This window comes from Nansenia antarctica (genome assembly GCF_963989245.1).
Source record: "Nansenia antarctica genome assembly, chromosome: 3".
In the NCBI taxonomy this organism is placed as follows: Eukaryota; Metazoa; Chordata; class Actinopteri; order Argentiniformes; family Microstomatidae; genus Nansenia; species Nansenia antarctica.
In genome coordinates this window covers 5638734-5666233 of record NC_137688.1, presented here as the reverse complement: position 1 = coordinate 5666233, position 27500 = coordinate 5638734, and the positions used below count along the sequence as shown (strand labels likewise).

Genomic DNA, 27500 nt, shown 5'->3' with positions numbered 1-27500 from the left:
GACAGAGAGAGAGAGAGGGAGAGAGAGAGACAGAGAGAGAGAGAGAGAGAGAGACAGAGAGAGAGAGAGAGAGGGAGAGAGAGACAGAGAGAGAGAGAGAGAGAAAGAAAGAGGGAAAGAGAGAGGGAGAGTGGGACAAAGAGTGAGACAGAGAGAGAGAGAGAGGGAGAGTGAGACAGAGAGAGAGAGAGGAGAGAGAGACAGAGAGAGAGAGAGGGAGAGAGAGGAGAGAGAGACAGAGAGAGAGAGAGAGAGACAGAGAGAGACAGAGAGAGAGAGAGACAGAGAGAGACAGAGGAGAGAGAGAGAGAGAGAGAGAGAGAGGGAGAGAGAGACAGAGAGAGAGAGAGAGAGAGAGAGACAGAGAGAGAGAGAGAGAGAGAGAGGGAGAGAGAGAGAGAGGAGAGAGAGAGAGAGACAGAGAGAGAGAGACAGAGAGAGAGAGAGAGACAGAGAGAGAGAGAGAGAGAGAGAGAGGGAGAGAGGGAGAGAGAGAGAGAGACAGAAGAGAGAGAGAGAGAGAGGGAGAGGGAGAGTGAGACAGAGAGAGAGAGAGAGAGAGAGAGAGAGAGAGGAGAGAGAGAGACAGAGAGAGAGGGAGAGAGAGAGACAGAGAGAGAGAGAGAGAGAGGGAGAGGGAGAGTGAGACAGAGAGAGAGAGAGAGGGAGAGTGAGACAGAGAGAGAGAGAGAGAGAGAGAGAGAGGGAGAGGGGGAGAGACAGAGTAAGCAACAAAACAATGATCGTATTCACAGACTGTGTTAATGTGTGGAAGTCATCTGTAGGAGCATCCATGTGTGTGTGTTTAATATACCGTATTTTCCGGACTATAAGTCGCACTTTCTTTCATAGTTTGGCTGGTCCTGCGACTTAGTCTGGTGCGACTTATATATCAATATATATATAATTTCATACTGACTGACATGAACCAAGGAGTAAACATTACCGTCTACAGCCGACAGAGGGCGCTCTGGGCCGCTCTGGGCTTGTGACAACGATATGCTGCTCCTATACCACTGAAGAAATGTAACATTAGCTTGTTGAAGCTAAGCAAACGGTAGCTTGGCGCATTTTTTGACTGATGCGACTTATTCTCCGGAGCGACTTATAGTCCGGAAAATACGGTATGTTGAAGTGTGTGTGTGTGTGTGTCGTAGTGTACCTAGGGGAGAAATGTGTGTGTGTGTGGTAGTGTACCTGGGGGAGAAGCTGGCCGGGGACAGCAGCAGGCCGGGGCTGGAGATGAGAGCTGAGCTCCTCTTAGACTGAGGGTGTTCTGGGGTGCTGAGAGCCCTCTTCTGAGACCCCTACACACACACACACACACACACACACACACACACACACACACACACACACACACACACACACAGCTCGTTAACACACAACACACACACACAGCTCGTTAACACACACAACACACACATATACACACACAGCACGTTAACACACAACACACACACACACAGCACGTTAACACACAACACACACACAGCACGTTAACACACAACACACACACAGCACGTTAACACACAACACACACACAGCTCGTTAACACACAACACACACACACAACACACAGCACGTTAACACACAACACACACACAGCACGTTAACACACAACACACACACAGCACGTTAACACACAACAACACACAGCACATTAAAACACAACTGTCTATTTCACATACTATATTACCAACAAAAAAGAAGGTGTCATGTGACCTCTCACCTTGGCTGGGGTGGAATACGAGTCTAGGAGACTCTCCTCTTCCTCCTCTGCTTTGATTCTGGACAGGCAAAGTCAAGGGACACCCCGACACAGACAGGACCCGATGCTACAACATACAGACCGCTACAACATCCAGATCACCCAGATAAACAGGGCCCATTTATAGCTCTCCTGAGTGTGAGAGCTTATGGTGGTGTGTGTGTGTGTGTGTGTGTGTGTGTGTGTGTGTGTGTGTGTGTGTGTGTGTGTGTGTGTGAGAACTGTGACTGAGATGGTGGCAGGTGTGTGTGTGTAACTCTGTAGGTTAAAGGTGAGGAGGATACAGCTCCTGCAGAGAGTTGATGTCCCTGGTTCTGTTCTGGGGGTCTTGGCTCTTGGAGGAGCCCTGTTTGGACTTGTTCTTCTTGCTCAGAACCTGCAGAACCTGCAGATGACATGAACATGTCATGTTTACACTTGAAAATGAGTGTCTTAGGTCATGTTCTCACATGAAAATCCGAATCATGACCAGGAGCGAGTGGATGAGATCGCAACATTGTTGCATAAATTATTTCTCCGATTTGCGTTCTCACAAGCCCTTTATGTTGGAACTGGTCCACTGCCCTCACCTCGTGTTGGAACTGGTCCAGCGTGTCCATGCTGAGCTTCAGGCCACCCTTGGTGGTGCTGAAGGCGACCCACTCCAGTACGATCTCATCCCCCTGCAGCCTGCTGGCCAGGCACTGCTCCAACACTACGAAAGAGGGAGGGGAGAAGTACGTTTAGATTAGTTAAGAATACATCATTTATTTTCTGTTTAGTTAATTTAGGCTATACATAAAACATTCTGTTTATGTCTGTATTCAATTGTTAGGGATAGGGTGGTGGGAGGGTTACTCTTCTCCTACACGTCCTTGTGGAAGTAATAACGGATAAATGGACATATCTAACTGATTGTGTGTGTACTGTATTGTGTATTGTAAATATAGAGTTGTCCGGTATTGAAAACGACCTTGCTATTTTCAACAAAAGCACAGCCTGATCGAACGGCTCTACAGTGGCAGAGACAGAGAGAGAGGGGGTGAGAGAGAGGGTGAGAGAGAGAGGGGGTGAGAGAGAGAGAGAGAGAGAGAGAGAGACAGAATGTTGCTGCCAGTTGTTGACTGATTTCTATTCGCTATTAGTCATAAGGCAAATTAAATTCTCTGAGGGAGTAGGGTAGCATCATGATCCTGTACATCGATCTGAAAAGCACTATATTATTATTACTATCTATTTGTATTCTTTTTTCAATTTTTTCATCTACTTATTTATTTTTTGTTAATTTAATTAACTTCAGTTCAGTTAAGAATACATAATTTATTTCCTGTTCAGTTAATTTAGGCTATACATATTCTGTATTGTGTGTTAGGGGATAGGGTGGTGAACAGGGTCACTGGGGTAACCAGGGTAATGAGGAGAACCAGGGTAACAGACATGGGTCACTGGGGAGGAGAACCAGGGTAACAGACATGGGTCACTGGGGAGGAGAACCAGGGTAACAGACATGGGAGGAGAACCAGGGTAACAGACATGGGACCAGGGGAGGAGAACCAGGGTAACAGACATGGGTCACTGGGGAGGAGAACCAGGGTAACAGACATGGGAGGAGAACCAGGGTAACAGACATGGGACCAGGGGAGGAGAACCAGGGTAACAGACATGGGAGGAGAACCAGGGTAACAGACATGGGAGGAGAACCAGGGTAACAGACATGGGAGGAGAACCAGGGTAACAGACATGGGACACACAGGGTCACTGGGGAGAACCAGGGTAACAGACATGGGACTGGGGAAGAGAACCAGGGTAACAGACATGGGACCAGGGGAAGAGAACCAGGGTAACAGACATGGGACCAGGGGAGGAGAACCAGGGTAACAGACATGGGACCAGGGGAGGAGAACCAGGGTAACAGACATGGGACTGGAGAGGAGAACCAGGGTAACAGACATGGGACCAGGGGAGGAGAACCAGGGTAACAGACATGGGACTGGGGAGGAGAACCAGGGTAACAGACATGGGACCAGGGGAGGAGAACCAGGGTAACAGACATGGGACCAGGGGAGGAGAACCAGGGTAACAGACATGGGACCAGGGGAGGAGAACCAGGGTAACAGACATGGGACTGGAGAGGAGAACCAGGGTAACAGACATGGGACCAGGGGAGGAGAACCAGGGTAACAGACATGGGACTGGGGAGGAGAACCAGGGTAACAGACATGGGACCAGGGGAGGAGAACCAGGGTAACAGACATGGGACTGGGGAGGAGAACCAGGGTAACAGACATGGGACCAGGGGAGGAGAACCAGGGTAACAGACATGAGACTTACTCTTCTCCAACACGTCCTCGTCGCAGTCCAAGTCGAACAGCTCCAGCTCGGACTGGATGCTCTCCCTCTGGACCTCCGAGGCCATGCTGTGGTCTCCTAATCTAACCCTAACCCTACCTCCTGGTGTCTGTCCTGGTTCTGATCACCCCCTCCTGTCTGTCTGCCTGCTCCCTAACATTCACACACACTATCTATCTGACAGTTTCGCGTTAACCTTCCACATCATCAGTGAAACGGCATGCATAGGAGACGGATCTTTGAAAGCAGTCTTGCCGTTGTTGAATACGATTAATCCAAACCACCAGATCCACAGTAAAGGATCGCACGTTTCTACTTTCTGTGTGCACTTGTTGTTTTGCCGCGAAAATCCAAGTACCGGGAAATACGGTCCTCCTGACGGACGTGACGGGCGTCATGACGTCATGACGGTGTGTCATGGGAGACACAGCAAACCTCTGCTGGTTCCACACAGGCCGCTAGGTGGCGGTAATGCTACTGGTTCCACACAGGCCGCTAGGTGGCGGTAATGAACCTTAAGTTGGTTGCCAACCGCCAACCAAATAAAAAGAAGAAGAAGAAGATATGCCACTGCATGCATACTGCCATCAACTGTTTCTTTTGATAGTGCTGCTGGTGTATCTTACAACTACTGTCCATACACATTGAAGGAATAGTCATTTTAGTTCTTACATGATGTTATTGTCAGTAGGCCATTGCCAAATAACAGTATGTAAAAACAATTATTACACAGTCCAAACTACAGTCAGTATTGCCAGATTGGGCTACCTTTTGATCACACTGGATGATAATGTAAGTATTGGGGTTGAATAATAATTGAATGTTTCACATTATTACATTTTAAATCAAATAGTTTACATTAGGGATGCAACCTCAGCAAATATGTTCAAGTCAAGACTAAAACCCCATCTTTTTAATATTGCCTAAATAATATTATGACTACATAATTAAATTATGATTATAATGATTAAAAGCACTTTGAGCTGCAACGTTTGCAGGAAAAGTGCTATACAAATAAAAGTTATTATTATTATTATTATTATAAAATATGGAACATGGGATTACAAGCCATTTTAAAAAGAAAGTCAATGTGCTCTTAAGAAAGACAATATTTTTTGACAGTAGTGTCCTCAGGTGGATTTGAACCCACGGCTGAAAACACGTAAAGAAAAGGTGAGTAAAAGGTCTCCGTTACAGGTACACACGACTGGCCCTTAGAGGAATAGCTGTTGTTTTAGCTCTTACATGTTATTATCAGTATTATCAGTAGGCCAATACCAAATAAGAATAGTTGATGAAAACAAAAGCTAAAGCAAAAACATTTGCAGATTGTTTCAGGGTTTTAATGTACATTTAAACACAGATGAATATGAATTTAGATTAATATACAGATTAATATATGAATATTAATATACATATTAATATATGAATATTAATATACAGATTAATCTATATTTAGTCGTTACAAATAACACAAAATTCACTTTAGAAAACAAATTCAATGCATTCACCACTAGGGGTCTGCTATTCAGGGGAGTTCATCCACAGGTGCTCAGATTTCATTCCTGGGTGGTCCGCTGTTGCCAGCGTGTGTATCCGTCTATGGAGGACAGGAAGTAGTCATATCAATACTGACCCACACACATCACACCTCATAAAGATATGCCATCCATTAACACTTAATCAGCCCTGTGAGTAAAACACTTTTCCTAGATATGTGCGTTCTACCGCCCAGTATCCTTACATTTTCAAAATCACATCAGGAGGATAAGCTAGTATAAAGCTATTTTGCAGTTTTTCTGTGTAGGAGGCAGGCTAATTTACAAGGCGGCCAACTAGTGGTCGTTGTGTGTAAATAGCAGATTCCCATTCTAAAGAGGGGGTCATTTAGCGGCTCTTTTAGTAGGTAAAAACGCACGGCTGTTCCAGTGTTAACCCCTACAGAGGGTCTGGAGCAGGGGAGGCTGGGCGTTGGAGGTAGAAACCGGAGGACGGACTCATTGTGATGCATGATGGGACGGAATAAAGAACGTTGGTGTCAAACACAACACGCGGAAAGTTCCATCCATCCATTCATTCCAGATGCCATTCCTCATTCTCCGTTCCATGCATTAGAATGAGGCCGTCCTCCGATTTCTACCTCCCCCACCAGCCTCCCCTGGTGTGGAGACGTGAGACTGACCCCTCCAGAGGAACACACGCTCCTGGACACACGACGCCCCGCCGTCACCCTCCTCAGGGCCTGCTGGAGGGAGGCCGACAACCCAGGAGTGTCCTGCACCTACGGATGACACACACACACACACACACACACACAGAGACACACACAGAGACACAGACACACACACACACAGAGACACACACACACACACACACACACACAGAGACATAGAGAGACACACACACACACACACAGTCACAGACATACACACAGAGACACAGACACACACACAGTCACAGACATACACACAGAGACACAGACACACACACACACAGTCACAGACATACACAGAGACACACACACACAGTCACAGACAGTCACAGACACACACACAGAGACACAGACACAGCACAACCACAGACACACACACACACACACACACACACCATAGACCAGTCACACACAGTCCTTTCTGTTGTTGTTCTTCCTCTGTGGAGGGAGAAATCGGAGGACAGGCTCACTGTGCACGGCATCGCATGAGGAACGTGTTTGAGGCCAGCCCGGCCTCCGATTTCTGCCTCCCCCGGGGTGTGTGTGTGTGTGTGTGTGTGTGTACCTGCAGGCTGTCCTGACAGGCTCTTCTGAAGGCCATGTTGCTGCTGCTGCTGACCACAGAGCTCACACAGCTGAGCATCACAGCCTGGGCAGCCTGGAGACCCTCCACAACCTGGCACACACACACACACACGCAGAGACAACATTTACACACACACACACACACGCAAAGACATTTACACACACACACACAGACAACATATACACACACACGCAAAGACAACATATACACACACACACACACACACGTAAAGACAACATTTACACACACACACACACACACACTCATATGCAAAGACAACATATACACACACACTCATATGCAAAGACAACATATACACACGCACGACACACACATACATGCAAAGACATAATACATACACACGCAAACACAACACACACACACACGCAAAGACAACACAACACACATTAGAACTAATAAGACACACTTAACGCAAAGCAGAAGATGCAAGATATTTAATTTCATGTGTGTGTGTGTGTGTGTGTGTGTGTGACTTCCTGCCTTGAGTCTTTTCTGCTGGTCTCTCAGCGTGTTCTGCAGCAGCGTGTGCAGCGCTGCCGTCAACGCCTCCTTGTTGTACCTCAACACGTCCTCTAGGTGGAGCTCTAACAGCTCCTCACTGGCTGCAGGGAGTTCAGGAGACATTAGGGACACACAGGGCTTTCACTTTAATCTCCCAAAGACCTGTCACTAAAAGTGATCTATATGATGTGATTAAAACCACTTTCCTGGATTCAAACGTTGTGTAATCTCACCCTTGAGTGAGTGCTAGCCTTCTGTGAGTCTTACATTTTAATTTAGCAGACGCTTTTATCCAATTACATCCAATTTTATCCAGCGACATCGAATTACAGATTACAGGGACAGTCTCCCTGGAGTAATTTAGCGCTGAGTGCCTTACTCAAGGGCACACTAGTGGTGGTGTTCCCAAGTGGGATCTGAACTCATGCACTTTCGATAACAGGTCCATCTCACTATCCACTAGTGGCTAATATGCCATTTTGCAGACGCTTTTTATCCAAAGCGACTTACATTACAATGAGTGGATCGATTTTTCAGTATATATGGTCCCAGCGGGAACCAAACCCTCAACCTAACCGTTGTTAGCGCCACGCTCTACCCAACTGAGCCACAGGGGACCACATCACACCATGAGCATTTTACATTTTAACCATTTAGCAGACGCTTTTATCCAAAGCGATTTACAATTAGAGATTACAGGGACAGGGACTAAGTGCCTTACTCAAGGGTGGTGTTTCCCAGGTGGGATTTGAACCCAGGACCTTCTGATAACCAGTCCAGTTCACTATCCACTAAGTGCTAGCCTTCTACGGGCCTGTTCGTCTGCCTCACCCACGAAGTCAGAGAGCTGGGAGTGAAACGGGTCGCTGTGCTGGAGGAAAAGGAACAGGGACAGGGACTGCTGGACCACGGGGCACCATTCCGGCTCAGTTTCCTGGCAGAGTGTTCCGTCTATGGTGTATACAATGTCACTGCAACAGGGCTCTGGGGAGATCAAGACAGATCTTTTCATGTGAAACAGAGCAGATGGGGTTTCGTGGAAGGGTTAGAACACGACGGTAAATGATGATGTCACAGAACCTGTTTAGAGAACATGGGAAGGAATTCAAGAGATGACAACACTAACTGACAGTAACACTGATCTAGTGTGTGCACTGACTTACATACTGTGGGTGACTCTGCAGTCTGTCTGCACAATGCTAAATATTGTCAATGTATGTGTTATGGTACATGTGGGAATACGGTACATGTGGGAAAACTAGGGTTAGGGGTAGGTGATAGGGTGCTAGGGTTAGGGTTAGACATGCCAGCATGTACCAAGTCAACGTAGCACCTAACCCTAACCCTAGTTTTCCCACATGTACCGTATTCCCACATGTACCGTAACATATGCACTGTAAAAATGCTACAATGTGTGTGTACTGTAACCTATTCACCAACCCGGTCAGTATAAATGAAGGACTAGCATCCCTAGCTATCGTCCCTCTCTGTCCTAACGACATGTCATTAAGGTGTGGGTCTGTGACTTCTCAAACCTACTGTATGCTTCTCATATTGCTCTTTGCTCTGTGTTTTTATCACAGCACACTAGTGGTGGTGTTCCCAGGTGGGATCTATATGATGTGATTAAAAGTACTTTCCTGGATACAAACGTTGTGTAATTTCACCCTTGAGTGAGTGCTAGCCTTCTATGAGTCTTACATTTTAATTTAGCAGACGCTTTTATCCAATTACATCCAATTTTATCCAGCGACATAAAATTATAGAGTACAGGGTTACAGTCTCCCTGGAGTAACTTAGGGCTGAGTGCCTTACTCAAGGGCACACTAGTGGTGCGCCCTTGAGATGCAAACTGGTGAGGGGGTGGAAAAGGTGAGCTGGGGTAACAGACCTTCTAAGGGGGGGGGGGGGGTGACCTAGGTGACCTATTTTGGATTAAAAATGGCGGATTTCGCCGAAAGGTGACAAGTTTGCATCCCTGAATTCTCTCGGATAGATATTTTTTTAACATTTTTGTATTTCCAGGATAAAATCCTCCTTCTTTCCAGTACCTGTGGTGGGGTGTGTGGGGGTCCAGGTGAGCCCGGCCAGGCCCAGCTCCTCCAGGGAGGCAGGCAGCTGCTGCAGGACGGCGGAGGGGCCCAGCAGGGGCAGGTTGAGGGGGCTGTACAGCAGGACGTACCACCGCTGGTTAAGGACAGCAGCAGCTTCAGGAAGGTGTGTGTGTGTGTGTGTGTGTGTGTGTGTGTGAGTGTGTGTGTGTGTGTGTATGTGTGTGTGTGTGTGTGTGTGTGTGTCTGTGTGTGTGTGTGTGTGTTTGTGTGTGTGTATGTGTGTGTGTGTGTGTGTGTGTGTGTGTGTGTGCGAGTGTGTGTGTGTGTGTTTGTGTGTGTGTATGTGTGTGTGTGTGTGTGTGTGTGTGTGTGTGTGTGTGTGTGCATGTGGACAGCAGCTTCAGGAGGGAGGTGAGGGCTTGAGCCTTATCATCTCCTGACTACACACACACACACACACGTCTGAACAAATACCGTGTAAAAAAACGAAACAGGTGTTTGGAGTATATGTGTGTGTGTGTGTGTGTGTGTGTGTGTGTGTGCGAGTATGTGTGTGTGTGTGTGTGTGTGACAGGGAAAGGATAGCTCTATGCGAGTGTGTGTGTGCGTGTGTGTGTGTGTGTGCATGCATGTGTGTGCATGCCAGTGTGTGTATGTGTGTGTGTGATAGGGAAAGGATATCTGTATGCGAGTGAGGCGGGTTGCCAGGTTGGGGTACTGGCTCACACAGGGGGTGAGCAGGGTGACAGGGAGGAGGCTCAGCTCCCCGAAGAGACCTCTCTCCATGGCTTCTGGGGGGACACAGAGGGGCAGCCCCCCTCCTAGAACAGGGTGTCCCTGCTGGCACCAAGGGCCTGTTGCCATGGACACAGGACGTCTGCAGAACACACTCAAGTCAAGACGAGAACCCAGGAGAGTTAAAGTGCTGTGAGTGGGTAAGACACTCTAGAAAATTGGTCTTCACAGGCTAAGTACAAGCTGAATCATTAAATGAAGCCATGAATGTTGCTATCAGTCAGCCCACCCACGCCCAGTCATGGGGGAGCACTGTCAGTGGGTAGAATAGAGGAAAAAACAGAGAACAGAGAATTGTAAAATTAGCTGGCTGGCTAAAATTGGGACATTTTACAGAAATGTTGATTCATGTGGATTGTCCCTGTAAAACTACATTTAATAAAGTGAAAATGTACACGTGTGTGCGCTTTCGCTCTATCTCACACGCACACACACACACGCACACACACACGCACACAGACACAGACACAGACACAGGCACACACACAGACACACACAGACACAGACACAGATACACAGACACACACACACACACACAGCCACTGACTGAATGTGGCAGGCGACGTCCATGACTACAGTCTGGTCCTTCAGCGAGACTTTGCCCTGCGTCTTCCCCCTGGGAGAGACCAGAGTAACACACACACACACACACACACACACACACACACACACACACACACACACACACACACACACATATCATTTACACAATACAATGTTATTGATAGTACTAGAATACATTCACAAGACAATAGTGCAAACAAGCAAATCTGTTGACAGATTGATGACAATCATACTGAAAAATGTACGACTCACTGCAATGTAAGCTGCTTTGGATGAAAGCGTCAGCTAAATGGTATTAATAGTCTTTATTGCTCACATGTCCTCTGCTATGAATGTTTTAAACTCCATGACTGTTACACGTGGGACCGTGGGACTATGTACACTGAAAAATGTATGACTCACTTCAATTGAAGTCGCTACCTATAGATAAAAGTGTCAGCTAAACGGTTTTAATAGTCTCTATGGTCCTCACGTGTCCTCTGCTTTGGCTGTTTTAAACTCCCATGACTGTTACATTTGTTATCCTCTTATTGTCTTTTAATTCGTTTTTATTCATATTTCTGTAAAGCACATTCTTATTCTTTAAATTGTTGTACATTTATCAGATGCTTTTATCCAAAGCGACTTACTTACTTACTTTTAAGTACATCATTCTGAAGTTAGTGAATCATCTATAGTATATATCAGTCTTCATAAGAAAGAAGAAATCTATGCTAGGACCAGGGGCCATTGGCAGCCACAATGCTAGAAGGAAGGATTTACTTTTTAGATCTTAACAGTAGAGGAACTGTGCTCAATAAATAAAGTTGGATTTGATTAGTCACAGCAGGGCATACTTAAATAGTTGCCGGTACGTCCGCCCAGCCAACTTCAGCTTGTAGTGAATGTTAATCTGCGTCAGAGAGAGAAAGACAACACATCATAACTGACAGCCAATCGATTTAATCTGTAGATATGTCTCACGTTCATATCACTATTGTTGGGTCTATTTTCCCATGCAGAATTTCTATTTCGCTCTTGTTTTCATGTTTTCAAGTGTGAATAACATCCCTCATCGTGACATTCTGATGGTTGTTCAAAACGTTTTTTTTTGGGCTACCCAGGATCAGATCCATCTGGCTGATTTTGAGTCATATAGGGGGGAAATCAGCCAGCTCGATCTGATCCTGCTGGATCAGAGAAAAGAATCGGGATCATTCTGATCCAGATTTAAAGTTTTGAACAACTGGGCCTAGGTGGTGAGCTGAGGTTGGTCCTTACCCCTGCGTTAGTCAGACTGAGTCTCTGGAGGAGATTCTCGGTGCTGGAACGTTCCAGAGGCGTGACCAGTGTCCCCTCGCTGACCTGGACCCCAGATGGGACAGGAATGAACATCACAGCTGTTAAAACTCACTCCTCAAGTCCAAACACCCCCAACCCACCCACCCACCCACCAGCCACGCTGTGTGGTCGAACTGCTTTTCGATAGCATAGCTGGTTTACATCATAAGCATCTGAGGAGACGATCAAGTCTGAGGTCGCTGAAGTTCGATACTCGGTCGGAGCAACTTGAATGTTCGAGGCTACCGTTCGCAAACAACTTGACGTCAGTTTCACAGACACTCGCTATTCATTGGTCTATAACAGTGGTTCTCAAACCTCTCCTCAGGGACCCCCAGCCGCTCCACATATTTGATCTTTTCCACCACCAGCACACCTGATTCGATTAGTGGAACAGATCAAATATGTGGAGCGGCTGGGGGTCCCAGAGGAGAGGTTTGAGAACCACTGGTCTATAACACATCTATAACACATCTATAACACATCTATAACACATCCCTATTGAAGAGCAGTCGCGTGAGAGCGTCCATTGCGCCAAGGATAGCGGACGAGATGAACGTCAGTTGAGAAGTCAGCTGTAGTGGTGGTGGTGATGTCTCCTGTCCAAACTAGTTGACCGAGCCTGATGGGTAATGTAGTTCACACACCTGGAGGGAGAGGAGGAAGCGGAGAGGGCCGTAGACTTCAGTGAAGGCACACAGCTCCTCTGGGTCGGGGGGGGGGCAGGGGGTGGCCAGGGCGGCCAGTCTCTGCCAGAACTCTGACGCCGCAACGCACCAGGGAGGACAAACACAGAAACAACGTTGGCAACCAGAAAGCCAATTTATTACATCTCAGATGACTGAAAGATAAGATAATTAAGCAATATCACACAAGAGGGAGTGCTGTTATACTGAATATCAGCACGGCTGTGGGTTCGTTCGTAGGTACGAGGCCGCAGGCCGAGATTATGACTTGTTAGTTTACAGATTATGATTTGTTAGTTTATTCAATCGTTAAATTGTTCCGCAACTGAACTTCAAGTGGACTGTTGCCTAGTGACCTGAACACAAACATCCGCAGGCTAGCTACTTTGTATTAGCGGTCATTTAGTAGAACACCTGTGCGGCGGAGTGATACATAGTTAAAAGTCCCAGTGCTGTTTTACTGTATATCGGCACTCATGGAATGCCTCTTGTCCAACCAAATTACTTGGTCGGAAGACTCGGAACTAACTGTTGTATAATAAGGCACATGTCTTTGCACTCCACTGACTGACTCAATGCACACAGCAGGGGAGGCTGGTGGAGGTAGAAATCGGAGGATGGGCTCATTGTAACATACATGTTTGATACCATTAGATTTTTAACTCTCCTTTGCACACAGTTGAGGGCACAATTTCAAGAAACATGCAACGTTTTAATCAAGCAAGGACTGATTTCAACAGGATAGCTTATTATGCTCAACAATGAATGTGCTGACATGTTTAAAGCCATATACAGTATATAGTCAGGTTCACTATGTTTCAATTTAAACTTTCGTGGGAATTTTTGGGGGATTTGCTAATCTATACATTTTTGGAAAGGGCATTGTATGAGGAATCAGAAAATATATGTTTCCATTTGCACAGATGTCTGAAAGGCGGCCATCTTGGCATTTACAAAATGGCCGCCATAATACACACGTTTTGTAATATCTTGGCTTCTAAATAAGCTAGAACATTGATTTTAACTGCTAAACCTACATTTTCAGGGTCAATGAATCCAATGGTTGGAGTTACAAAGCAATTTTTTGTATTCTTCTTCTTTAAAAAAAAAAAAGTATATGGGCACAGGCAGCCATTGCTCTGCAGGATCCATAGGCTAATTGGATCCCCTGCAAAATTGGTTCTCCAAACATGAGGATGGCATGCTTAAACCAACAACCACAGACGTCCTCCCAGCCCCAAAGTCCATCATTGAGATGGTACAATGCAAATGCAAAACTGACTGTTCTTCTGGCAGATGTTCATGCAGAGCTAAGAACTTAGCCTGTACCGACATGTGCAGCAGCCAGTGCCAGAACGATGACGATTCCCAAGCTGTGACGCACGAAAGTGATGATGATGAACTAATCTAACAGCCCAGCTCACATTGGCACGCATTGGACTCGCCATTCACATATCACATCACACATAGCATAAACGCTTATACATAGTCAAGAGACACAACCCGCCTGTCATTACACATAGAGTAAATACACATCCCACAAACAGAACAACCAGCACACCATACACTCCCCACATTCCTCCCATTCATTTATTTTGTTTCATTCCCTATTTTTATCATTAAATATGATATACGGAGCTTATTCTCCATGCCGCACCCGCCTTGAAGTCCTGCCTGAGAGCGTTCCTCACTTCCTGTTTGCGCCAACTCAAGATCCCCAAAATCTGGCGAAGAGCCCTAGTTGTTGCGATCCCTAAACCGAATAAGCCTGAAGGGGACCCTAAGAGTTACCGTCCCATCTCTCTGTTATGCATCCCCTTCAAGATCCTCGAGACGGGGCCGTCTTTATAGACCTGACGGCTGCCTACGATACCGTATGGCATCGCGGCCTCACCTGCAAGCTGCTCCGCCTGCTGCTGGACAGGCACATGGTCAGAATGATCATGGAGCTCATCCGTAACCGCAGCTTTACCCTTACCACCGGTTGCGGACAGCTAAGCAGGCTTCGACGCCTTAAGAACGGCGTCCCTCAGGGATCGGTCCTGGCCCCCCTCCTCTATAATATCTACACCTATGACCTGCCCAACACACTCTCGCGGAAGTACGCCTACGCAGACGACCTCGCAGTGGTGTACTCTGCTGGAAATTGGCAGTCTGTGGAGGGGATTCTGAGCCAGGACATGCAGACACTAGTGGCATACTTCCGGAAATGGAGATTGAAGCTTAGCGAGGCAAAGACGGTGTCGGCTGCCTTCCACCTTAACAACAGGGAGGCTAAATGTGAGCTTAGAGTATACCTAGATGGAACTCCCCTGCCATGTTCCGCTGAGCCAATCTATCTCGGCGTGACATTGGACAGGACGCTCACGTTTCGCCGGCACCTCGAGTCACTGCGCAAGAAGTTAACAGCTCGTGTGGCGTTGATGAGGCGACTGGTTGGCTCAGGCTGGGGCGCCGGCGCAAAGACCTTGCACACGGCAGCCCTAGCCCTCCTTTATTCAACTAGTGAATACTGCGCCCCAGTATGGTGTCGCAGTGCCCACACCCGCCTCATCGACTCGCCTATAAACGAAGCCTTGCGGTTTGTGACAGGATGCCTGCGTCCTACCCCCGTGGACAACCTTCCCACCCTAGCAGGCATCCAGCCCGCAGGCCTCCGCCGCATGGGAGCCACAGCACGTCTCGCCTGCCGGGCCGTGGAGCTTAATAACCATCTGCTCCACGATAGGCTCACTATAACAGCGGAGCCCACCCGACGTCTCAAGTCGAGACACCCATTTGTGCCTGCCGCACAGGATCTCAGGCAGCAATGCAGAGATCTTAACATCAGTGCGGCAGGATGGGCGGATTATATGTGGCGCGCGGAGTGGGAGGCAAACACTTCCAAACTCCGTGACCATATCCCAGTCGCCGGCCCTGAGCCCCTCGGGATGGACTTGCCAAGGCTATCCTGGGTGAGGCTCAATGGTCTCCGGACCGGCATCGGGCGTTTCCGCTCATCAATGCACAGATGGGGCTTGGCCCCAAATGCGTCGTGTGAGTGTGGCGCAGAGGACCAAACCGCAGACCATGTTATCCTGGATTGCCTGGTGTACCACCCACCCAACGGGATGCATGTTCTGTCGGTACTAGATGACGAGACGATGACGTGGCTTCTGGAGGGGTGTCCAGAAATATAGCCCGGGTGAGCCCCTCAACCAGGTCTCGGGGTGGTAAAAGGGTAGCCCCTCGGCCCCGAGCATGGTGGAGTGGAGAGGAAAACAACTACCCATACGCCGAAAGAAGATAATTAAATATGCCATTAGGCTAAAGATTTACCTGCCTCTGTATTGCCTTACTGGTTGCTGGCTGTTGCCATAACATCCAAAAATGTATAGATTAGCAAATCCCCCCAAAAAGCCAACAAAAGTTTAAATCATAACATCGAGACTATCTAATGCAGGAGGTTGTCGTGATCATACTGTGGTCTGTGGACTCACGTATGGAAGTAATAGAAAAACGACAATTTCTTAAAGTATAAGTTACACATTTTTATGTGATGATATAAAAAATAAAAAATAAATAAAAAAAGCTTTGTAACTACAACCATTGGATTCCTTGACCCTGAAAATGTAGGTTTAGCAGTTAAAATGTTCTAGCTTATTTAGAAGCCAAGATATTACAAAACGTGTGTATTATGGCGGCCATTTCTTAAATGCCAAGATGGCCGCCTTTCAGACATCTGTGCAAATGGAAACATATATTTTCTGATTCCTCATACAATGCCCTTTCCAAAAATGTATAGATTAGCAAATCCCCAAAAAATTCCCACGAAATTATATAACAAACCTGACTAATATGCAGTTCAATTTCCAACCAACCTTGTTGCACTTGTTCCACTGTTACTCCAGAGCACCAGGGTCCCGCAGCTGCGACTGAACAGACACAGTACACACACACACACACACACACCCACCCACCCACCGACCGACCGACAGACAGAACACACACACACACAGACATACAGACAGAACAGACACACACACACACACACACCCACCCAACCCACCCACCCCCACACACACACACACACACACCCCCACCAAACCCACCCACCCACCCACCCACACACACACACACACACACAGACATACAGACAGAACAGACACACAGACACACACCCCCACCAAACCCACCCACCCACCCACCCACCCACACACACACAAACACACACACACACACACACACACACACACACACACACACACACACACACACACACACACTAGGTATTAGGTGACATAGCTATCGCATAGAGGGATGTTTCGGCAGGCCAGTCCTTAGCGTACCTGTGCAGTTCAGCTGGCCGGGCGGGGGTCTCCCTGGGGCGGTCCACAGCAGGACCAGCAGCCCCCCTCCCCCCTTCACGGACCCCTTATGGTGCCGCACCCTCCCCGGCCTGACCAGGAGCATCAGGACCCGCAACACCTGATAACACACCGTTTACACTTAACACACTCCTCAACCTGATAACACACCGTTGTTTACACTTCACACACTCCTCTCAACCTGATAACACACCGTTTACACTTAACACACTCCCTCAACCTGATAACACACCGTTTACACTTAACACACTCCCTCAACCTGATAACACACCGTTTACACTTCACACACTCCCCCAACCTGATAACACACCGTTTACACTGAACACACTCCCCCAACCTGATAACACACCGTTTACACTGAACACACTCAAATTCAAGGACACAACACGGCATCGTTTGAGACAGAACTAGTTGACGAGCTAAGTAAAACATTTTTGAATATATATATTTATTTGTTTTGAGAGAGAGAGAGAGAGAGAGAGAGAGGGAGAGAGAGACAGAGAGAGGGAGAGAGAGACAGAGAGAGAGAGAGAGAGAGACAGAGAGAGACAGAGACAGAGAGAGACAGAGAGAGACAGAGAGAGAGACAGAGAGAGAGACAGAGACAGAGAGAGGGAGAGAGAGACAGAGAGACAGAGACAGACACAGAGACAGAGAGAGAGAGGGAGAGAGAGACAGAGAGACAGAGACAGACACAGAGACAGAGAGAGAGAGGGAGAGAGACAGAGAGAGAGAGAGAGAGACAGAGAGAGAGAGAGAGAGAGAGAGCGAGAGAGAGAGAGAGAGAGAGAGAGAGAGAGAGAGAGAGAGAGAGGGGGGAATTCAAGCACTTTCAATGACCCATGTCTATTATTTTCACAAACTTTTAAGACCTTGATTTCTCTTTTCTCAAATTCACAAACTTTCAAGGGTTTCAAGAACCCTGCACTTAACACACTCCCCCAACCTGATAACACACCAAACCGAACCCACTTACTAGAAAATACACATACAAGAATGGTTTTTCATCGTGTAAGAAGTTGTGTAGCCGGGGGTCTAGCTTAGCATAGTTTAGCATAGCATAATCTCAGCATTGTTTACCATAGCATAGCATAGCATAGTTTAGCATAGCTGTACTAAATGGTACAGTGAGCGCCTAGCTACTTTAATAAGTAAGGGGTTTATCTTTACTGTCGACAAATATTCACCTGTTGGATGTTTTTCAGCATCTTCACTGAGGGAAAGAGAGATATGAGAGGATATTATTCTCTATCAATACGAGGTAGCTTGTTAACTCAACTTTGATTTTTTTTTTAAAAAAAAGTCGCTCCACAAATGACGCGGGAATTCCGTGACGTCACTTTTTAGCCAAGAGCATGATTCCCCCGATCACCCAACTCGGTAATGTGTATTCTATTGTCTATGTTCATGTCTAACAAATCAATGAAAAGAATTAAGAAAGAAAGAAATAATAGCATGTTTCAACTTCCTGTTCCATCGTTAAAAGGTACTAACTTGATCTTTCATGACATGTGCTAACTAACTTGATCTTTCATGCCTTCCTCGCCCCCGTGCAGTCCTGCCCTACTCCTACATGGCCCGCCTCAACTCTGGCGTGGTCCCCTACGCTACGATGTGCCATTCGTTCGGGTAAAACTCTTGTTTATATATATTTTTATTTATTGGCGAACAAAGGCATACTTCATATTTCATTGCCTTTACATATTGTATTTTATTGTAATGCCAATGGTATTTGTTGTGAAATAGTTCAAGTGTAATAGTACTTGAATGTCACATGTGCGTTTTTAATTTGTATTGCTATGAATTGTATTGTGTCTCACAACTCCATGTGAGTGGTCCTCAACTTTTTAATGCACCTTTTGTTGCTGTTCTTTATACCATACCTGTTTGTTGAGGAGTGACACATAAATAAAGATATATCTATCTATCTATCTACCTATCTACCTATCTATCTATCTATCTATCTATCTATCTATCTATCTATCTATCTATATCTCTCTCTCTCTCTCTCTCTATCTATCTATCTATCTATCTATCTATCTATCTATCTATCTATCTCTCTCTCTCTCTCTCTCTCTCTCTACCTATCTATCTATCTATCTATCTGTCGAGAGGGTGGACTCCTACAGGTACCTGGGAGTACAAATTAATAACAAACTGGACTGGACTGACAACACCGAGGCTCTTCTCAGGAAAGGGCAGAGCAGACTGTTTTTCCTGAGAAGGCTGAGGTCTTTCGGTGTCTGCAACAAGCTGCTGCAAATGTTTTACCAGTCGGTGGTTGCCAGCGTTCTGTTCTTCGCCGTGGCCTGCTGGGGTGGAAACATCTGTGCCAGGGATGCTGCGAAGCTAAACAAACTGGTGAAGAAGGCCAGCTCTGTGGTGGGGACCGGGCTGGACAGCCTAGAGGTGGTGGCAGAACAGAGGATGGGGAAAAAACTGGCGGCCATGCTGGCCAATCCCTCCCACCCGATGTACTGCGAGCTGGCAGGGATGAGGAGCAAGTTCAGCCACAGATTTGTTCTCCCCCGACAAAGTACAAAAAGATTTGGACAGTCCTTTATTCCAGCTGCACTCCGACTCTACAACCAGGCCCTGCAGGGTGGGGGAGACCTGGAGATGGAACTTTTGGAACTTTTTACTTATTGAGCCTGCACTGTTTTATGTTTTTTATTGAATGTTTTTTCTGTTTTCTGTACTGAATGCTTTCTGCCCTAACTGAGCTGTTTGACAACAAAATTTCCCCAATGGGGACAATAAAGGTTTTCAATCAATCAAAAATCTATCTATCTATCTATCTACAAGTCAGGGACAAGAATATACAAATGCAAAGTATACAATTGACTTAATAAAAACTAAAAGAGAGTTTTATTTTCTTTATCCCCCATTTGGTGTTCGAACAGAGAACTAGAACACTCTGGTAAAACTCTTGCAGGACGTTATCCTACTTTGGATGTCCACCACGATGACTAGTACAGGAGCTATACAAGCAATGCTCTCCTCCTCCTCCTCCCATGTTTGCTCAGTTCCACGTTCACACCACCTACCTCTCTTCCCCCTGTGTTTATCCAGGGTACCTGGGTGATCTGATGTGTGATGTGATCTCTGTTATCCAGGGTACCTGTGTGGGTAGCGCCGCTGTTATACGCTGCGTCCTTTCGGAGGAGGGGAGACAGAGCTCGGCGCAGAACGGCCTACAGACTCATCCAGAGGACACTGGTGATGATGCTCATTAATTAAGCAGTTAATTGTTCTTCAATGTGATAATAACCCTATGGCCTGGCCCTGTGTGTGTGTGTGTGTGTGTGTGTGTGTGTGTGTGTGTGTGTGTGTGTGTGTGTGTGTGTGTGTGTGAGCCCCCCTCTACACATGTCTGTGTGGAAAATAACACAAGTTTGGGATCAGATCATCTCTCAGGCAGCACATGACTCACACACACACACTCACTCACATTCCACTGTGTGTGTGTGTGTGTGTGTGTGTGTGTGTGTGTGTGTGTGTGTGTGTGTGTGCACGCGTGCTGGCCCTTTTCTGACTATTTTTGGTAATAATAGCCTAATAATAAAATATACCCCCCCCCTTATGCATTTAGTTTCGTTACCGTGTGGGCTGGAGGGACGGTGAGACGGTGCGGCCCACCTATGTGTACCCCGCAGAGCTGAAGCAGTTGATGCGTTCCGCCTTCCCAGAGCACATCTGTGACTATCGCGACCCGTGCCATGAGCAGGTCAGTTGCTATAGGGGGTTAAAGGTCAAATGTGTGTCTGACTCTGAAGCAATAAGACAATGTATCATGGGTAATGTTTTTGGACATAATATGGACCTCCTCTCCAGTCTTGTGGAATTATGGAGCGGTTTCCCCAGACACTAGTCTTGGACTAAAACACACTTTCAGTCACTGGCGGACACTGGGTGCCCCCACGGTTGAAAAACGTCTGTCTTAAGTGCCCTTTTGAGTGGCAGAAATGCCCTTTTGAGTGGCGAAAATTAGAGGACGTGCCCTATTGGTGCCCCTCCAATGGTCTAAACTTGACCATGTGCCCCCACAGTTGGAAAACGTTGCACTAAAGTGGCCTTTTTGAGTGGCAAAATTAGAGGATGTGCCCTATTGGCTGCCCTTCCAATGGTCTAAACTTGACCATGTGCACAGATGGGGTCCCATGTTGTGCAGTAGGTGCCCTTTTTTTATTTTCGCCCCCCCTGCCCTTCAAACAGCCTGAGTCCGCCACTGCTTTCAGTAGTGATTCTCAATTGAGAGGGTTTTAAATAGTTTTAGATACTTTCGACAAAGGAAGAGAGAGAGCATGAATCTAAACCCACTCTTTAAGGTTCCTGGGACAATTAGCATGATCAACCACACCTGAGCCCATCTGGAAGGTCGACAGGACAACAGGTGTAATAGCGCCCACTATAGGACCAAGTGTGGATCGTCACACCTTCAACTGACATATTCTACTGGGCTTTGTTTCTAGGTGGTGCAAGTTACGATGGAGGACCTACAGAGGGTTGCCCTACAGTGGGGTAGTGGTGGTCTAGTGGATAGTGAGTTGGACTTGTGATCGGAAGGTTGTGAGTTCAAATCCCGCCTAAAACCACACCACTACTAGTGTGCCCTTGAGTAAGGCACTTAGCCCTCAGTTACTCCAGGGGGAATGTCCCTGTAATTCGTAATTGTAAGTCGCTTTGGATTAAAAGCGTCTGCTAAATGGCAAAATTTTGAATCTAATTTGACTGAAGTTTAACAGGGAACCTGCTGCAGGCCTACAAAGTTTGTTGTTTAGTTTGTTCTCATCATAGGCCTTTAATGTTGTTGGTAGAATAACTATTTTCAATGTTTATCTTTACATATAGGCCTACTGTCCATTTCACAATTTAGGCTAGGTCTAAGCAGTAAATATTATAGCAAAAAAACATGCCATAATGTAGCAAAATAACAAATAACTCAATAATTTCTTCAAAAGGATATGTTCTGTTGTGAATGTCATCGTTCTTAATAAAAAATCCAAGTTTTTATTTTTGATGTAAGAGCATTTTCTACGTGTCAGTGATTTGGAAAACGAATCTTCGTTGAAGAGTTCACCTATTTGGGTCTAAGGGTTTAAAGGCGCAATCTGGGATTGGTACATAACATGTTTGACTTTGAAATTAATGATATATAGCCCAGGGTTTCCGTTAACCGGTAATTACCGGTCTTTGTCCGATAAAATCTGTTGATGTCCGACATATTTAAACCTCTTCGGTCATATTGTCCGGTGAAAATAACCGCTAAACCCATAGCCCATTCGGCGGTAACCCGCCCCATCTGGCAACCCTGTCTCTCAACGGCGCGAGTAGTTTAGTCAGTTAATTTAGTTTGATCTAGTCTAAATAAAACCACTGCAGTGACCGGAGTCAAGGTTACTGTTCTGCGTGTTTTGGATGTGCTAGAGCACAGTGAATGACCACCGAGGGCCGTGAGATGCGGCTAGTAAAGGACGCTAGCCATCTCAACCCCGTTCATTGATTGAGCCTGCGTGCCCGTTCCAGCCCTGAGTCGGGAGAAGTACTACGGGAGTAGTGCGCTACTATCGACAACCTGGGCTCCTGGTACCATTAATTAGGATTGATTAGATTAGGTTGACAATACCACACTACATTTGAGTTTAGGGATATCAATGTTATATATTTGTGTATGTGTTAGGGGTGGGCATCGACGATCGATAATTGATCGATAAGGATCTTGGTCGATCACAAAATAAAACATTTGGTCGATCACAAAAAAAAAAAAAAAATTTTTTTTTTTTTTTTTGTGATCGACCAAATGTTTTATTTTGTGATCGACCAAGATCCTTATCGATCAATTATCGATCGTCGATGCCCACCCCTAGTATGTGTTATCTTTATGTATTAAATGTTATAATTGTTCCACATTTGAGACCTGTCTTCCCCCCACTCAGTTATTCAGTCGATGTCCATCATTTTAGTTCAATTTAGTCTATCTATAGTGTTAGAGTTTAATTTGTGCCACTAAGGTGAAATAGTCCACGGGTGTGTATCCCCCCGATACATCCTCCCCATTCTCATACTCCCGAGTCCGAGTAAGTATGATTTGACAGGCAGCTAGATGTAATGCCTTCCCCATCAGCGAGACGTGGTTAGGAAATTACGTTGTTTTATTGATAAAAAGGATAAAACTGGAAAGAGAATATAAAAAACTTACATTACTGTCGTGAAACTATTTAACACACTTCAGTTAACGTAATGTGGAGTCCGTTCATTGATCGATCGATGCAGTCCGTTCAAATGAAAAAGTTCAAATCAAAAGCTAAACTAGGCATACTTAAAATTACCAATTACATACTCAAATCCCATTAATGTAATTGAAATAAACATCTTAAAGTAGCCTACAGTCGTAATTCAAAGTAGCAAAGGTGACTAGGCTGCCCAGTGTGGCGCGCGTGCAGCCCTGGACATATGCCTAGCGCATGCGAATCATGAAAGCTTATATTATTATATAGTTCGTGATCTAATCGTATCGGATGAGAAATAGACATTAAACGGCATATATAGGCTACACAACAGCTAATCACCGCGACAAACAGCTATATTATATTTGAATATGATGACCGGAATATATCACGTTTGTCCGGTAAATTGAAATCTTCCCGGACACGTTGACCGGCACCAAATTTTTCTAACGGAAACCCTGATATAGCCATTGATTCCTGAAGAATATAGCTTAAAAATATATCATAATCTTAGTACCCCCCTGATGATTCTAAAACTCACCCATTGCCGGTGCTCTGAATGGGGCACTGATGTCCAAGATAGCTGTGTCTTCAAGACCTGCTGACTCACATGTGGCACGGTACTAGGGTTCAGTTATACAGTACCAGTCAAACGTTTGGACACGAAAGTGTGTTCCCATGGGAAAGTGTGTCCAAACCTTTGACTGGTACAGTATTTAAACAGTAATCCATTATTAATCACATTATTCTGCTCTCTTCATGTTATAATTGTTTAAAATGTAGGCTAATCTATTTGCTCCTTCCATAGGGTCCTGTAGGGTGGGGGGCTGTGATTGGGGGGGGGGTGGGTTGGAGGTATTTGGCGGGAAGGACATTTGGGGGAGGAGGGGGAGGTGGGGGACTGTTGGGGTAAAGAGAGATTGGGAAGGGGAAGGGTGGTTGGTTTATGGGAATTTTGTATTTCTACTGGATCTTTGTTATTCTATTTCTCTTTTGTTCATTTATATGTTACCGCTCCCTTGTACCATTCCCTGAAGAAATAATAAATAAAAAAAAGTGTTTAAAATGAATTACCATCCTCCTGTCATCAGCCTCATGCCCCTCTCTTAAACCAGCATTACTCATGGACCCTACAGATTAACACAGTAATGGCGTACATGGTTATAACATGATGTAGGTAGGAGGCAAGAGTATTCGATGTGGACCACTGTGGAAGCATGGAGCTGACAGGCTGGGCTTTAGATTATGGAGGATTGTGAATACATTTGGTCATTAAAATGCACCTATATTAAATACACACACACACACACAATTATTTTCTGTCTGGGGTTGGGAGGGGAGCGGGGTAGGTGCTAGTGCTAAATGGATTGTGCTGGCACGAATGGTGGGCTAATACTGGTCTAAAAGCGCTTTGAGTTGCATTTCATGTAGGAAAGGCGCTATATAAATAAAGCTTTACTTACTTTACATTTACATTGACATTTTTGGCATTTAGCAGACGCCTTATTCCAAAGCGACTTACAATCAATACATTTGAATACTAAGCATGTGAATCATCAGTCCACCATTCGTAGCAGGAAGAGTAATCCAGCTCAGGCCCGGGGCCATTGATAGAAGGAAAAACCTTCTCCTATCACCTTCTTCTAAAACCTAGTTTTGTTGTTGTTGTTTTTTTACACTGGAGAAACAGAGAAACAGTACAAGGGGGGCAATAGAAGTTCTTAGGGACACAGTAGAGGGGAAAGCGGATGTCTTTAGGAGACGCAGTGCTGAGGGGCAGAAGATGTCTCAGGAGGAGCAGTTAAGATGTAACCTGAAGAGATGGGTCTTCAGTCTACGACGGAAGATGGGTAGTGACTCTTACTTACTTACTTACTAATAGTGCCTACTGTACCGGTAGATGTGGTTCAGTGATTACTGCTATTAGGAGGTAAATAGAGAATATCCTACAGGTGTTTGATAACAAAGGCATTTTAACCATCATGCAATCATAAAACACTACATGACAGATAAAGGAGTGATTTTTAAACCGTCATGTAAACACAGGGGGTTGACTAAGGGTGGTGTATTTATATGGTTTGGATAAGCTCCAATTGCTACTAGTACCGGTATAGTTTATCAAGTACAAGAGTTTCACAAAGGGTGGTGTACGTTTATATGACGTGGTTAAGACTTCCTGCCACGCATCAGTGTTACCAGAACAAGGTAGGGTGATTAAGGAAAAGGTCACCCGAGCTTGTGACACCAAAGGCCATCAGAATAGGATGAACAGATTTGATTTTCGAAATACAAAAACAACTGGAATGGACTTTATCTTTCATCTTTTTCTTTTATTACGTTTATGTAAAAATGTACATCCATCCAAAAGCAAAACAAGTCATAAAAAGGCAAGAGCTATCAAAAGCAAAACATAGACAAAACATAGACATACATAGACAGTGCATTTGTGTTTCACCAACAATGTTAGTGACAATTGTGCCATGTCACAATATCCACTTCCTCAACAAAAGGTAATTTTTAACCGATAGATCACCCGCTCATTTCCCCTCTTTCTCAGACCACTCCTTGTATCCGCCTGCATAGTTCCGTGCCCTGAAACGAGAGAGAGAGAGAGAGAGAGAGAGAGATAGACAGAGACAGAGAGAGAGAGACAGAGAGACAGAGAGAGAAAGAGAGAGAGAGAGGTGTAGATGACAACCTGCTTCTTGAGTTCCAAATAGTACAGTTTATCAAGTAGGGGTAAAGTACCTAGCTAGTACGTTTTAAAACTCAAAACAGTTTATCACCAAGTATGCCTAGTACATTTTTTAACTCATACTTTTGAAATCCAAGGTCCCGTGCTTTCTCTGTGGCCACGCCCCCTCGGCGACCCATCTGGCAGTGGAAGACCAGTTGGGGGGCGTCCAGGGGGGGCTTGGGGACCCCGTATTTGGTCTTGAACTCAGCCGGGTCCAAAGCAAGTGCACTCTCCACGGTGTCGACTAGGGAGAGCGGGCACAAATGGTTCAACATACATCATGCTTATGCTTATCAAGCTTATCTGGACTTCACTTATATAGCTCCTTATGCTTTACAACGGCCTCTCATTCACCCATTCACACACACATTCACACACCGATGGCCCAAGGACACCTCGACACGTCCAGGATTTCTGAAAGAAGCTCACCTGGAATATGGATAGACCCCGCAATGTGTCCTTTATCCACTTCCTCTTGGGAACGGACGTCGACAACCAGAAGACCCTCCTGGCTTTTGGCTAGGAGGGCCTTGAGGTCAGCGTAAGAGATCTCCTTGTCTGTGGAGAGAAGAGGTGAGGTGAGCTTGGCACAGGTCCACCACACAGACGAGCTTCTACTGAGTCAAAACATACAGGGGTTGACCACAGAACATGACCTCTCCCTGAAGACAACAAAGTTGCCAGTCATCATGCATACTGCCATAGTCCAAAAATCCAACGTGTTGTTATGATGATACTACGGTGTTGCATCAAAGAATAATACCAGATGTAATATCTAAGAACATAGTAGTAGTAACAGACACCAACATGGAAATACGATAATACAATAATGACCAGATGTGTGCATGCATAAGATGCAGTGTTGCAACATAACTTGCATGCATAACAGTGCTGAGTCATTGTAAAGTCAATAACACTCGTAGAACAATGTTTCTTACAACCAAATGCAATCGTGGAGTTGTGCAATCATTTGATCAAGCACTAAAAAGCGTAACGTGTAAAATATTCATATCAATAATATGTAAGAAAATCATGACATCATGTTTTAAAACTCGATTGCAGGAAAATCAACAGCAGCTTGTAATTGAACAGCAAAGCAGCGTTGATCAAAAGTTAATTCTGTAGTGTTGCTTACCTGCGTTTGCCATAGCGGTCACAGGTGGACTTTGAATGAAATATTTTTAAGTTGACATACTATTACTTCCTCCTCCCCTGTGTAGTCATAATGGTTGGTCGAGATCATAGACGTAATTCATTGGTCGAGATGCATAAGAAAGGAGAGACTTTAAAGCTACAGCCAATCAGACTGGTTCCTCATCTTCCATGTCGCT

General features: G+C 45.7%; 2 protein-coding genes across 2 annotated transcripts in view; both read right to left on the bottom strand.

The window, feature by feature from the left end:
- The window catches only part of pola2 (polymerase (DNA directed), alpha 2), a gene marked incomplete at both ends in the record, with an annotated part of 10884 nt that extends 6718 nt beyond the window's left edge, over nucleotides 1–4166 (bottom strand). Inside the window, 5 exons of the mRNA XM_080526304.1 lie at nucleotides 1198–1307; nucleotides 1733–1790; nucleotides 2056–2147; nucleotides 2341–2465; nucleotides 4082–4166. Coding sequence (XP_080382430.1) covers nucleotides 1198–1307; nucleotides 1733–1790; nucleotides 2056–2147; nucleotides 2341–2465; nucleotides 4082–4166 — 470 coding nt within the window. The remainder of the gene's footprint in view (nucleotides 1–1197; nucleotides 1308–1732; nucleotides 1791–2055; nucleotides 2148–2340; nucleotides 2466–4081) is intronic.
- Nucleotides 4167–25765: 21599 nt separating this feature from the next.
- LOC308152631 (thiosulfate:glutathione sulfurtransferase-like) lies at nucleotides 25766–27384 on the bottom strand. Its single transcript, XM_080525658.1, has 4 exons — nucleotides 27305–27384; nucleotides 26599–26727; nucleotides 26251–26413; nucleotides 25766–26024 (listed from the first exon to the last, which is right to left on the bottom strand). The coding sequence occupies exons 1-4, from the start codon at nucleotides 27315–27317 to the stop codon at nucleotides 25970–25972; spliced, it is 360 nt and encodes a 119-aa protein (XP_080381784.1). The 5' UTR covers nucleotides 27318–27384; the 3' UTR covers nucleotides 25766–25969.
- Between the last annotated feature and the right edge of the window lie 116 nt (nucleotides 27385–27500).